General features: G+C 47.7%; 5 protein-coding genes across 5 annotated transcripts; all 5 read right to left on the reverse strand.

The window, feature by feature from the left end:
• Nucleotides 1-805: 805 nt before the first annotated feature.
• On the reverse strand, nucleotides 806-2734 carry AGABI2DRAFT_133541 (hypothetical protein; the record flags this gene model as incomplete). Its single annotated transcript, XM_006454865.1, has 14 exons — nucleotides 806-895; nucleotides 949-1308; nucleotides 1362-1422; nucleotides 1472-1485; nucleotides 1551-1552; nucleotides 1609-1669; nucleotides 1725-1780; nucleotides 1831-1920; nucleotides 1980-1995; nucleotides 2045-2103; nucleotides 2157-2193; nucleotides 2247-2370; nucleotides 2419-2464; nucleotides 2656-2734. 14 exons carry the CDS (start codon nucleotides 2732-2734, stop codon nucleotides 806-808), a joined length of 1095 nt encoding a protein of 364 aa, XP_006454928.1.
• Nucleotides 2735-3695: 961 nt separating this feature from the next.
• Nucleotides 3696-4364, reverse strand: AGABI2DRAFT_114699 (hypothetical protein; the record flags this gene model as incomplete). Its single annotated transcript, XM_006454866.1, has 3 exons — nucleotides 3696-4036; nucleotides 4089-4183; nucleotides 4249-4364. The coding sequence occupies 3 exons, from the start codon at nucleotides 4362-4364 to the stop codon at nucleotides 3696-3698; spliced, it is 552 nt and encodes a 183-aa protein (XP_006454929.1).
• Nucleotides 4365-4662: 298 nt separating this feature from the next.
• On the reverse strand, nucleotides 4663-5220 carry AGABI2DRAFT_114700 (hypothetical protein; the record flags this gene model as incomplete). The annotated part of the gene is made up of 3 exons (XM_006454867.1): nucleotides 4663-4768; nucleotides 4822-4949; nucleotides 5005-5220. The coding sequence occupies 3 exons, from the start codon at nucleotides 5218-5220 to the stop codon at nucleotides 4663-4665; spliced, it is 450 nt and encodes a 149-aa protein (XP_006454930.1).
• A 197-nt stretch (nucleotides 5221-5417) lies between these two features.
• AGABI2DRAFT_114701 (hypothetical protein) lies at nucleotides 5418-6888 on the reverse strand (the record flags this gene model as incomplete). The annotated part of the gene is made up of 3 exons (XM_006454868.1): nucleotides 5418-6310; nucleotides 6366-6605; nucleotides 6663-6888. 3 exons carry the CDS (start codon nucleotides 6886-6888, stop codon nucleotides 5418-5420), a joined length of 1359 nt encoding a protein of 452 aa, XP_006454931.1.
• A 1708-nt stretch (nucleotides 6889-8596) lies between these two features.
• On the reverse strand, nucleotides 8597-13372 carry AGABI2DRAFT_190107 (hypothetical protein). The gene is made up of 17 exons (XM_006454869.1): nucleotides 13314-13372; nucleotides 13235-13260; nucleotides 13037-13186; nucleotides 12877-12989; nucleotides 12730-12827; nucleotides 12167-12673; nucleotides 12038-12114; nucleotides 10945-11988; nucleotides 10462-10888; nucleotides 10336-10406; nucleotides 10190-10284; nucleotides 10030-10133; nucleotides 9810-9977; nucleotides 9611-9757; nucleotides 9347-9562; nucleotides 8871-9292; nucleotides 8597-8770 (listed from the first exon to the last, which is right to left on the reverse strand). The coding sequence occupies exons 1-16, from the start codon at nucleotides 13350-13352 to the stop codon at nucleotides 8915-8917; spliced, it is 3660 nt and encodes a 1219-aa protein (XP_006454932.1). The 5' UTR covers nucleotides 13353-13372; the 3' UTR covers nucleotides 8597-8770; nucleotides 8871-8914.
• Between the last annotated feature and the right edge of the window lie 423 nt (nucleotides 13373-13795).

Raw genomic sequence — 13795 nt, forward strand, 5'->3', positions numbered from 1 at the left:
AAGACGGGGCTTATTACCTAGATTAAACCTGTTGAGAAGGGCAACAAAGAAGGCATCCATTCCGTTGGAGAGTGCGTTCTGCCTTGAACCCTCTAGAACTTTCCGTCTGCTCCATGCCAGATGAACATATCAGATAAACACACGGCATTTGTAGTTGAACACATGCACTTAGCACTGACCACGGGTCTAAAGTGGTTGGAGTGACATGTCGAGAAAACGTCATTACGTTGTCGAGTTGCTGAGCAGAAGACTCGGGCTTCAGCTTGTGACCGGATTCTACTCCATAACCCCAGAGTTTACACCATAGATACCGAGACAATGCTGAGCTTGGGCTAATGACCTGTTGATGACGGATAGCCTTTTTCCCATCTTATCAATGTATCTCTTGGATCCCAGGATTGTAGGAATATTTCTTACTCAGAGAGACATCGAATGATACGGTATTCGGAGTGACAACGGAGTTGAGTCAAACCATCGAAGAAGGTTCCAAATTGTGCCTGTGTTGAAGGCGGAAGTAAAAAGTAGCCACGAGGCACGGGAGGGACAGAAGAGAAATCCGAGGCTTGAAGTACTCATTGTAATTAGCTTTCCACGATGTGGTTAGAAAATCTGGAGGAGAACCCCTGGGATGTTCAGCTCAGTGGAATCAAACGCCAGCAAAAATTGACCGTCCACACGGTCTTAGCCTCATGTCTTTGACCCGCCGCACTTGTTCAGATCGATGAGAGTCACCTGAATAGAATTACGATCGTCTCGGACGCCATACAGCGATTTCCCGGACGTAAATAGCCTTTACACATGTACCCTACAGGGCATTAATAACAGCGTTATAGGCAGCTTTGGGTCGGTAGTTGTTGTCAAACAGCAAGGGTGAGGAACCCGAGCGCCACGAGTTCTGAAAACACGGTAAGTCCACCTCACCTTCGGATGAAACAAACTCCGACTCACAATATCGGCAACACCCCATGTGGTAATGGAAACACAGGCAGGCTGGTTCAAGCAGGCATTGACAACAGCAACGTAGTCGGAAGAAGAAGCATTTTGGATATCCAACTCAGTGATAGCGAGTTCGGTGCCAGCTCCAGCAAGGGCAGTAATAGCAGCCTGAGCGCCACTGCCACCTCCGGGACCAAGATGCATTTGTGTACCGATACCGTCAATGATCCTGCCATTTGCATTCTGGCGCTTGACAAGAGCAACCATTCCCTGAACCTTGGCATTGTTGGAGTCGAGGTTATAGTCGTTTATGTACAACTTGGCATTCGGATCTGCACTACGTGCGGCTTGGAAGGCGATGGTAACGAAGGACTGTACACCTCATTGGAAAGTCTGTATGAGCCGGAGGAAGGAAAGGGACATACCTCGCCAAGGACATTAGAGAAGACTGATTGACGAATTGAGCCATCTTCGTTGAAGATTTCGCTAAGCAATTTCATTAGTCTTCGCTTATTCTCGTAGACTAGATACTCACTTGCAAACATCCCACTATTGCGAAAGAAGTCTGACGTCAGATACAATATACTCATTTGACGACATTAATGAAACCTTACGGCTGGACAAATGGCGATTAAACCTCAGCTTAAGGATAGAAGAATGACTATGACTCACCGTAGATTTTGCCCCTGTACCTGCCACCAAGAGTTGAGATGTGGTTTTGGATTACAGATGTCTAGAATGGAATGTTGAGTAACTGCTCATGCGACCAAACTCGCCAGAAAACGCACCAAGGTAGTCCTATCATTGATAGAAGAAACCCAGCCGGGAAGCTGAGAGTGCCAGACTGATGATCATAATTAGAACATCATGATTGAGCACAGGTGACGATTTTACCGAAAGTGTGGCCACGGATCATCTTGCCGTGGGAAGTAGCCCAGTTGACGAGGAAGTCAGCCCCACCGAAGTTGAACTGTCCTCTGTTGGCTGAGGTGATAAGTTAGAATGGCAGCTTGAGCGTATCGAGGTTCAAGAGGATGACTTACGTTCCGTGGCATCCCACTATCTACTGAGTGAGAACATACTCATTGGTTCGAAGATATGCGCGCACCTTCATAGAATTTTCCGGCGTCACAGCACCGAAATCAGATATCAACAGAGCCTGGTTGGCTAACCCATCGAGTCAGATCGCTTCCTTGAAAAAAATGAAAGCAGTCTCGTACCAGCAATATTGATGGTGTTTTGGTCGGCAGCAGCGCCCTATACAAGGAGTATGTTTGAAATTCTGGTTGAGTGAAATCGCTCGAACTTACGAAGAATTTCTTGCCACGAGAAGTGAATTCACCGTTAAGACCAGTACCGGCTGAAGGTGAGTTCGTTGTCGTTGTCGGGGGTTGGGTTGTAGGTGTTGTGGTCGGGGCTGTACCGGGAATACACCTGAATGTGTTTATCAATGGGAAGAATTCTTGCACTCGCGCCACATACTGAGAGTAAAAGTCATTTTGCTTTACACACGTTGATCCAGAGACACCTTGAAAAAGTCAGTCTGCATGATCGACTGCACCTATTTTAACAGCGTAACTAACAAGTTGTCTGTCGGGGTTTCAGCAAGAAATCAATGAAAGCAAAAGAACGATACTGACCGGCCCAGTCCATCCGTTACCACCACCTAAATAAGGAAAAGAGTCAGCGAATGTACTTTCAGTGGTATCGGCCACTGACACTGTCCCCAAACGGCCTGCTGAGCAACAGCTTGGCTGGTGAAGACGGCGAGAGAGACAAGAGCAAGGTATTTGTTCATTTCGAAGGTCCTATGAGGTACGTTTGTTTCGTCGGCTTTATAAATTGCAGAGGATTAGAACTACTACCTGCTAAATTTCTCCGACGAAAGAGCCGAAGTTCGACGTTACAACTGTCATTTGACCCGCCACTCGTCAATCTTCCGAGGTCTGGTAGTACTGGCGGTCCAACTTCGGAATTACCTTCACGAATCTTATTCCTAAATGAAGTAAAATAGTCTCGTTGCCACGTTTTCTACATGTGGTCGAAGACAACCGCATCAACAAATACGATCGTGTAAGTCCCAGAAAAAGCCTGAAGCCGTGATCAGAACTAAATGTGGTTCTGGCCGCTATGGAAGCTTGAACTCGCAAAGAGAACACAGAAGAAGACAGCCATACCACAGATCTCGGGGGGATCAACTTCGCTGATACTGGTATGTCACTTGCTGCTTTCCCTCCGTACTTAGGGTTCTGCTCACACGAATGGGGAAAATTTAGACTAGACCTGCGTAGCAATGTCACCCATCATGACCCAGATTCTAGAGATCTGCGAGACGCACTATTTGACCCTGACGGTTATCCAATGAAACGTCTTTGATTATACAGTGCCTCGGGAGATAATTGCGCAGCAACAGGAAAAGACTGCTCAAAGGGGGAATTTTTTGACCCGAAGCCAATACGACGGGGAATGCATCCCTGGCTAGCGAATTGCAGATCAGAGAACGGGAAGGGGAAGTGAGCTCAGGAATGTGGAAGAGCAAGTTTTTAGTAAACTCATTCGCAGTCGGCACCATAAAGAGGAGAGCTAGCCAGCGAATTCTCGATTGTGGCCGGATTATGCCGGATGCAATAAACAGCTAGGAAAAGGAAGAGCTGTCTTAAGAAGTAGGAATGGAAGATCGAAGGGATCCCAGACGGCAAAATCCGAGCAAGGAACGAAGTCGGTTCGCCCCGACTGCGTGCCTTGTCTGAATTACCTGTCTAGTCTTCCTTGTCCCTCACAGATAACCTGCAGATAACGCAGTAGTAGGGTTCGGGCGGAAGGCGAATTGAAACGTCCGAAAAAAACAGAATAGCGCGCAATGCGATAATAGAATATGTGATGAATTGGAAATAACAGACAGGATACCAAGCATGGGCACACGCCCACAAGTTACCGCCCAACTTGGAGCCCGATGGATGCTTGGCCGTTTCTGAAGCCTTCGTGGAGGATCTTGAAGCCTTCGCCGGTGGTGCTCCGGTAGGCGCTTCTTGGGATTCTGAAGACTTTGCTGAATCGGGAGACAGTGCCGTGAAGACTGAAGCTTTGCCACCCGAAGGAGCTACCAAGGCCATTCATCGAGGCATGCTTGAGGATACAAAGACAAAACTTACCACCAAGTACAAAAACGGGCGACGTAAAGACATTGCCAAAATCATCTTGCATCTCCAAGTGATATCTGCTCTCTTGGGAAGTCTCCGGTGCAATTCTAAACAAACGTAAGCCAACCGAAAGAAAAAAAGATACGGATAGACGTACATCGTAACCAACTACACATCTTTCAACTCCTGCGCCTGAGGCCAGATAGCCGTTGCACATGTTGCGCTCGCTCCTTCCTCACTTCGCATAATTTGAAGTTGGGAGAAACCACGGGTGTGGTTGACGTCCATTTTCCAATGATGGTATCTCCAGGTCTGTAGGTAGTTCCTTCCGCTGGGGACACCCAAACCACGTCAAAAGATTTGGCAACCCCTCGACGTATAACATAGCATATTAAAACAACTCTCAAAGGTGTCCGCCGCCATCCCATCGTGTATAGTACCGCAACCGGTGCGTAAGGCAAAGATCGAGAATAAGGAGTGAAGTAGTAGTGTCACGGCCAGCGTTTGGAGAGCACAAGGTTAAGAAAGTGTTCATGGGTGATGAGAAACATTGCAACGAGAACCGGGGCAGGCCATATTCGAATATTTAGTCAGCGGGCGTAGACGCCATAGAATCGATCTCCATTTTCTCGGAGGCAGATTCGGCAGTAGATGCTTGCAGTGGTTGTTTCGAGAACCTTTCCAGCTGAGTCCTAACACAGTTTGAGATTGCAGCCCCGTAGACGGAAATCAGAATCAAGCGTACCTCTTCCGGTCTCTCAACGTCTCCAACATGCCAATGACTTCGTCCTGGTCGTTGATCAGAAGCTCGCCACCGGGCAGGTTTGTAACCAGGTCCTTGGCCTGCGCCAGTGCATTCTTGAATTCGTTTGTCTGTAGCACAATGTTATGGTCAATTTCGAGAGCTAGAGTATATTTCTTGACCAACCGCTTGGAGAAGAGCCTGCTTAGCTGCCGGGGTTGTCGTTCCCTCTGGCTGATGGGTGAGCTGCAGAACAGCAACGAGCTTCGAGAGCAGGTTTTGATAGAGAGTTACGGGTAGAGGATTCTGCGCCATTGTCGTCGTTTCGCCCAACGCAGCCAAGTCGCCAGTTTGGCTGGTCGTCATCACGTGATCTTCCCCTAGCGGGGAGTTGGAAGCCATGGGGTACAGAATGAAAGAGAGAAGGAAGACTCGACGAACCTGAGTTGGTCTGTCATGATCCATTCTCACGTATTTAACACCAGTGATGGGTACTCGCAAGATTCAATCCACCTCGTCATTTGTACTCCAATACGATATAACACTGCTACAGAACGATACATTCAGATAAAACCAAAACAAGAAAGAAATAACAAATTCTACAATGCCTGTCCCGCGACAGTAGCACCCAAGTCCTGTCTCCGGGAGAATTCTACGTCTTCCCGCGGCAGTTCACCTTCAAGGCTCAGATCCCTTTGTGTGGCAGCCACCGTTTCATCCAGGAGCACAAGGAGTTCTCGAAGATTCTGCAGCTTGTGTATTCCAGACACGATCCGAGAACTCCTAGAAGCAAGTCCCGGAACAAGCCCATACCTGAATCTATTGGGAGACGTTCTTTGGGACGGTGCAGTAGTCAGCGAGTCATCGGAAACACAAGGCGACAAGAATGGACTCTGGTGAGGCACAGGAGATACAATGATATCAGGAACAGGAAGATTTGAAGACCTAGGAACTGCTGGCCGAAAACACCAAGAAGAGAGCCAGGCATCGTAAATATCAGAGCGTCGGAACGAAAGTGAAGGTGAAGGGACGTCAATCTCCGCAATATGCCTAGGTGTCCAAGGCTTCGCAGTCCATCCATTCAATGGTCGAGCGCCAGCGGCAAGATCCAGACCACCGAGTAGAGGACTCTCAAGAAAGTTTCGTATCTTCGAAGTAGGGTCAGCGAAGGGATCAGCATCAAAGCTACGACGCCTCTGGATGGTTTGTGACGAAATCCTTTTCGAAACAAGAGGTGGAGTGTCGGCCACCGGAGACACGGGGGCGAAATCGGAGCATGGTTGTCTACATGCGCAAAACTTGCGTCGACCGGTCCTTCCAGTATCGTCAAGAGAGCCATTGAGAAGGACACGCGTCGGTTTCTCCAGATAACGCAGATCCTTAGAACGATTCTCCTCGGTAAGATCAAAAGAATCCCAGATACCAATTGAGTTGAGAATACTTCCGTGGTCAGAAGGCGTAAAAAAGGATTCCCGTTGGTATAAAAAAGGATCTACGATGTCAAAAGATAGGTCAACTCCAAGCTCTTGACCATCGTCATCACTTACCAACGTCTTGAAGTGGGCTTGAGGTGGACAAAGGCGTGTTAAGTGAAAAGGATGGAGTTGTGGATGGTGATGATGCTACCACACCCTCCCACATAGCGCATTTGGCTCGGCCTTGATGACCATCTTCACTCCCCGAATCGGGGACACAATGAAGAGGCAACAACGGCGTGTCACATCGCTTAGGTGCTCGAGGTCCCATCCTCTGCAACCGAACGCTATGCCTAAGTCTTTCCTGAGAAGCTGCATACAGGCAAGTCAAAAACTAGCACCGCTGTTACATTAAACGTCGACACACACCCTCAAACTCTACCGAATGGCGGGAGCCCAATCTGAGCGTAGGGAAGGAAAATGCGAACTTGATGTCGGAAGGGCGACGACGGGATTTTGAAGGCGATCTGGCATGACGAAATGGCTCTGCATCAGATGTCTTGGTGAACAGTAGTAAATAGTTGACTAATTCAACGGCGGCAGAAGCCAAGAAGCTCCAGAAAAGAATAATTCTGAACCAGAGGGCGCGGGCCATGATGAGGTCGGAGGTATCGCAGAAAGGTCTATTTTTAGTACCGCGGCCTTTTCGCATCTGTTCTTATACCAGGATAATTGTGATACACAAAAGTATGGTTCAACTAACTTCAAGACGGGTATCCTGGAGGACACTTTATGCTCAGTTCCACGGCCTTTAGTTATCCCTGGTCACCATGCCTTGCCTCTCGAATGCAAGTTGTTCACTATTTCTCTTAACACCGGGGCTCTCAACATCGTCAGATTCCGAGGAACACTGTTCGCGAGGATTGCGTATTTCCAATCGGGGCACAAATAACATTCCATCTGCTGGCATACTCACAGCAGCAACGATGATACACGCGTCCACCAGGATTTCGGAATAAATACAGACATCTAAATTTTGCTGCATGCTAGGTGCTACCGTCTAGTCTAGCCTTCACACTGCACTTTACACAAAGTCGTCGGAGGCTATGATGGATTATCTCTCCCTTGGCGGGCTACTCTCTCGAATCTCGATGATTCACGAATGTCAATCAAGTAGATTGTCAAGAGAAGCACAAGGGACATCATCTAGCGGCGCACAGATAGACTCATGTTAAGCGAAGGAGCTATGTGAAACCCCGTCAGGAAGCATATATAAACTCTTTCTTCTGCTCTGCTCTTCTCCTACCTCTCTTCACCTTCGACTTTCACCTCAATCTCTCAAACTGCCTTCACATGCGGGCGGTGAGCTCACGTTGATATACGAGCGTCTTAACTTCATCACTTTCATCGGTAAGCATCTTTCTCACCATGCTTATCGGTTCGCGTACAAGCGATTTCACTGTTCCAGTGAGCCTACCCGTTTCCCGCCCATGAATCCAGCAATCGCATGGTGGGTTAAACCCGATTTATCCAAACCAGCCCGTCTCACGCCCTTTGTCGTCAGGTTTATCATAGCGCCACACTTGTGATCGTTCCCCCGCCTAGCTTGGGGGACAGGTAATAAGGTCTAAGTTAATCGTACCTTGGCTCACGCAGATAAGCGATGGATCTCGGAGTGTTCCTTCACAGCCGTCGGGAATCGACAATCAAGCCGCAGCCACTATCTGTTATCTCATGCTGAGTACGTCATTGCTGAGGCCTATTGCTGATGGATCTCGCGGAGCTATCTTGCAATTGTCGACTCTCTTCGAGCTTTTTGCACTAGGAGACAGGTAACACAACTCAAGTCAGCAGAGCTTTACACTGATTCACGTATATATATAGTCAGTCGACATTGCCCTTGATAGAGCCCATGAATGACAAGGCCGCAGTAGATACGTGGTAAGCAAGTCACTACTCTCAACTTATGATCATCCACTTAATAAATGCAGGTAGATCAATCTCTTCGTTTTCTCTCTCTCTCTTTCTTCCCTCCTTATCTTTGTTCGCTTTCGACTCTTGAAGCTGTGTTCTGCATGCTCCGCCTGAACCACAAGACTCTTAGGTCAATTGCCCCGTGTAATGCGGGGGGCCTCTCCTAGGAGATACCCTACATGGCCACTGGATCCTGATGAGATTCACTGCGTTTTCCGGAAAGACTTCGGTCGCGGCCCATGTTGTGTTGACACATGGTCCGGGGGTGTGGGATCCGCTGAACGTCTTCCCCTTTTTGGCAAATTGCCCCGAAGGCGGGATTGGATGAAGGCGGGAGCTGTAGGACTAATGCTGATAGAGGAGATTGCCCAAGTACTTCTGTGTTTTATATCAGAAATGGAGCGCGTCTCATGTGTTCTCGAAACAACCCAGCCGGATTATTCGCTGATTAAAAGGTTTCTCACCTGAGGCGGCAAGATGGTTAATGAAAGTTATGTGAGGTGCAGCAAATTTGATTCCGTAACGCGCCAACCTGAAGGCATTGGATATCGAGCTAAGAAAAGCTATTTTGATTAGAGCTTATATCTATGACAAAGAAACGCATAATGAAGAAATTGGGCGGCACAAGATATTGTACAATGAACAAAAAAAAACTACTCAAACTGTTGTTATTATGCTGAGAATGCTCCACGAAAATTGTTCACTGTTCAACTACTCAACTCTTTCAATTCGGCGCCCCACGACGAGACCCTCAATTCCTCCACAAAAGTGTCAAATCGAGGCGAAGTTCCCGCTCCGATCTTTGATAATGCAGCAACAGCTCTCAGAGCACTCCTTTGCAATTCAGCCGCTCTTTCAAGGTCCTGCTTCACAGTATCCTTGGTCACAGTTGCACCTTTCATGGTCCTTTCGAGCGTAGGTAAAGCGTCATCCAGATGTTGTGCAGCCGCGGAGGGAGCAACTTGAGACAGACGGAAGAGCATCATATGACAGATGACTTTGATTTCGTCGGAATCGTCCGAGAGGCCAGGAATTACTCGCTCAAGGAACGTATGAAGGTCCAACTTGGTCAAGCATGTATCAAGCTGCAAACGATCAAGGTTAAAATGAAATATGGCCATCGGATTGATGTGACTTACCAGAGTGTACATGGTTTCATATGCGGTTTTCCTTGTCTCAAGACCATCGTCCACTTTATGCGTCCAAGGCCCCATTTGAACCGTCCGTATAAGAGCCGGGTTGATGGTCGTCTCCTTGTAGAGGTCTGGAAGCAGAGTGGGAAGATGCTCCCGGATAAGATGGGGTTTCGTGCGAGCAGCAGAATTCATAGCAGAAAGAGCTAATCGGCGAACCGTCTATTCACAGTTAACTTTACTATCATTGGATATTGGCACGAAACTTACTATGTCATCATCCTGTATGAGAGCCAAGAAATCAACGATGAGAGGACTCAAAAGGTCATCATAAGATTGCGATGTATCTGCAAAAGTGTATCTGATAGCGGAGATGACAGTAGCACGAGTAGCAGAATTGGTGTCCCGAAGACGAGCCTGGAGGTAGTTTTAGTGTACTTGTGCCTTTTATGTCCTGAAGATGACTCACGTGCAGCTGGGGCAGATATCTCGAAGGATGAGTCGTTGCAAGCTTGCCAAGACACGCAGCGGCTACATTTCTAGTAGTCTCTTCCGCATTCTCAGAATTCCTGAAGAGTGGCCCCCAAAGTAGATCAGCTACTCCTTCCAGTTGTCCTTGCGAACAATGGGTAACAACCTAATGAAATACCATCAGCGTCTTCTCAGACCACTACACGGAAAGCACCTGCCTCCTTGGAAGCATGAAGAGCGAGTAAGCGCCTTTTAGCGTCACTCTCAGCCAGTTTGATGATGACAGGAAGGAACTGATGAAGATTGCCGATCGCGATATTTCCTTGTTCATCCCATCAGACCGTGAAATAACTTTTTTTCTAAATGGCTTGGACATACCGGCCGCAAACGCAGCTGCAGCCCTAACCTCCTCTTGTTCGGCAGAGAAGAGCTCAACGACCTGTGAGAATATATCGTTCTGAGGTGACATATCACTAACCGAAGACCGTCAGTTTCGAATAAAGAAAGAAAATGAAGCATCTTACATGAAACGCCCTAGTTCTCCGATGATCAGCAAGCTCAAAATCAATAACGTAGGTTTGGCTTTCGACGTGGCCTGATATTATCAGTCATTCAAGTGGTGTACCAAACAAGAACCAAAAACTGCATACCTTGAAGGTTTTCGAATATTCAGCAATAACGCCGGCAGCAACACCATGCTGACTCTTTACAACAGCAGCGATACACTTAGCTACATTAGAAGGGTTAGTCTCACCCCTCGGCGCCTTCTCGACGGCATTCACAAGGTTTGGAATGACATGCATAGTAATCTGGTCATCAGCTTGTACCAGAGCGGTGAAGAACTTGAAGAGAGATTCGAGAGCAGCGCCAGATATGAGGGGGGAATATGCAATGACGTAAAGGTCGGGGAGAAGAGCACGCTCGACTTCGGGGAAAGTGGAGGTGGGCGACAATTCTAAAAGGAGTGCAACAATGCTGAGAGACTGGGAGAGGAGAGTGAAGTCTGCCGTTGATAGATATCCCTTAACTTGGGGAATGAGATGAGGGGCGAGGTCTGGTGGAAGTGTAGAAGTATAACTTCAAATCTCATTCAGTCAGTATCAAATTATGTATGTATAATGATACTAGCTCACCTTCTAAGAAGGGCGTCCAGTGCCAAGAAAACCTCTGCCTTGCCAAGTCTCCCACTTTTTTTCAACAAATTGATCAGCCACTCAATGATAGTATTGACCCAATCGTCCCCGACATGGACCTCCTTAGCGACCTTTCTGACGACTCTGACAGCACTATCCGTCTTGCCCAACGATCTACATATATAATCCCACTCCTTTTTATCTTTCGTGCGAACGACATCAGTAGCACAGACCCAAAGATCGGCAATGCATTCCTCGGCAGAGGACCTGACTTCGGCATCAGTATCATGGCTTGCTAGTCTCTGAACAGCTTGATCGTAAAGCTGATCTACCCAATCAGCTGCCTTGACTGGTTTAAGCGCATTCAACAGTGAAGAAAAGGCACGGAAAGTTTCAGAGGCAATTCGAGGGTGTCTTTCACCCAAAGTTTTGTGGAGAGCGGGAATAAGCTGCGGCAAGGAACCAGAGTAAGTAGGAGGAGCATGCGTCGAAAAGAAAAGAGAGAGGAAGGAGAGCGTTGTTAAATGCAGGGTTGATGTGGATGTTGACGAAGTTTGTGACAAAATTGTTTTTGAGATCGATGTGACCGGTGTAATTTGCGTAGAGAGTGATCCAGGAAGAACGGTGAGAAGAGAATTGAGGAGCCCGAAACCAGCCTGTAGAACAGCAGGCGGCGTCTTAGATGATTTAAGTTGATTAAGGAGCGCTTTCGAGAGCGAGGGAACCTGACGCTTCAATAAGCTATACGGAGTTTCTTCAGAGTCTAGGGTCTCATCAGCATCCCTCTTTCTCTTCCCGCGAGGCGTCATGTCATCTTTTGACGGAACTCCACCATATATCGCAGTTTGGTTCAGAAGTATGACATACGTATGCCAGACTTCCAAACGAACATTTTCTTCGCGGTCTCCAAATCTTGAGATCAAAGCAGGGGACGCTTCTTTGTAGATGGACGTTAACAGTTCCGGACGCGTTCCAATGACCCCCGCAAGTAGCTTTGAAGCGGAGCGGCGGATTTTGTACGAAGTATCCTCGTCGTCAGAGTACCTAAACGGACCTGAGCATGCAAAAAGACACTTGACAATATTAAACGCACTCGTCCAAATCATCTTCATCATCTTCATCGTCCGCATCCGCCATTTCCTCATCTTCGTCATCATCGCCCGCGTAATTCTGTATTTCCTCATTAGACAGCAATTTCGCTTGGTATAGAGAAACCACTTACCGGGTCGTATTTAATGAACTGAAGCCCAACCTGAACAATCGCTCCTAAATAAGGCGTAACTTCCGTGGGCAGGCGCAGAGTCAATGCTTCAAGAGCCTGCAGAGATCCTTCGCGAAGTTCCTCATCATCCTTGTGGACGGCCTCCAAAATTCCAGGTACAAGCTTGTCCAGAACAGAAGATATATGATGAGGAGAGTGGCGGGCTATAGCAGCTACGAGTTGAATAGTCGTTCTCTGTCTCTCGAGGTTCGCAGAAGGTGCAAGGTTGGGGAAGACACTGGACTGTAGCAAGCTTTCGAAAAGAGCGGGACGAGAAATGGGTATGAACTGCGAAAGAGTGATAATGCTACGTTTTCGAACAACGGAACGCGCGTGACTAAGAAGGGGTGCAAGAACAGTTAAAGGCTGAGGGTCCAAAGATGAATTGGAAACATGAAGAGGAAAGCGGCTGATCAAAATTGACAGGATCGCAAGGGTTTCGACCAAAGCCTCGGGAGGAGTTGATGGCTATAAAAAACAGGCATGAGAAGCGCAGCTTTTGATTAAATTAATTGAGTACGTACATTTGCAAGCTGACCAAGGAGTTTTGGTGTCAATTTACTACAGGCGGATTGCGCGATTTTTCCGTCGGGCGGAAGCTCAGCGGTAATCGTCTTTAACGCTTTGCACAAGTCAATCTATAGTGCACTTCGCTGTGAATGGCATCATACCTAGCGCCGAGATATCTCTTAGTTCTTCATCCTTGCCACCCGAAAAGTCGATTAGTTTATCAACCACCACCTCCATTTGCGATTGACGAAGGATCTTGATGAGCTGACCCAAGCTATTTTACCATGAGTACAAGCCGGTAAATACGAATGACCACCTTACCATTTCACTGCCTGATTCTTCACTTCGGATATCTTATCCTCGACGAGCAATAGCACCTGATCCAACACTTTGTTCTCCACGGGTTCATCGCCCTGGAATACAGACGGATCTGCCCGGATCTCAGTCATCAGGTCATTCAGTCCCATGAACCTAAGGACCTTGTAAGCCCCCATCGCGCTGATGTATTTAGATGAATACCTGAAGTCCTGGTCACCGGACTGCATCTGGAGAGAAAGAGGCGTCAATGGCCATCCAAGTCGACCAGCTATTCACCGACCTTTTCGATGAGATTCGTCATCAAATAACCCTTTGTCATGGCTGCTGAGGACTGTCTTCAGTGCAGTCAGAGATAGCGATGCGCCACTATCTGGAACCAAATTACTCAAGTCACGTGCCCGTGCTTTTTGCTAGTTGCCGACTCATTTGTCCTAAAACTTTCTACTGCATAACATGCAACTCACTTTTCCCTGCTTCCGGAGAAATCATGAAGAGCTCTACATCGCGCGAGAATATCAAGCAAACAGAGAACCCGTATAAATGCAGAGCTAATGCTCCCGGTAGATTCCAGAACACAATAAGTACGGGCTTACCGGAGATTTTGATCCGCCTTCGCGTTCTCTATTGTCTCTACTGATATGCCCTGGGGACGAGTGTCCACATACAGTATCTAGGGACTATCTGGAACATTTATAATACACGTCAAGGATAAACTACTGTCAGCGCACGTTCAAGCTTTTTGTTCAGCGGACAGTGAAAATG

Source organism: Agaricus bisporus (assembly GCF_000300575.1).
Source record: "Agaricus bisporus var. bisporus H97 unplaced genomic scaffold AGABI2scaffold_1, whole genome shotgun sequence".
Taxonomy (NCBI): Eukaryota; Fungi; Basidiomycota; class Agaricomycetes; order Agaricales; family Agaricaceae; genus Agaricus; species Agaricus bisporus.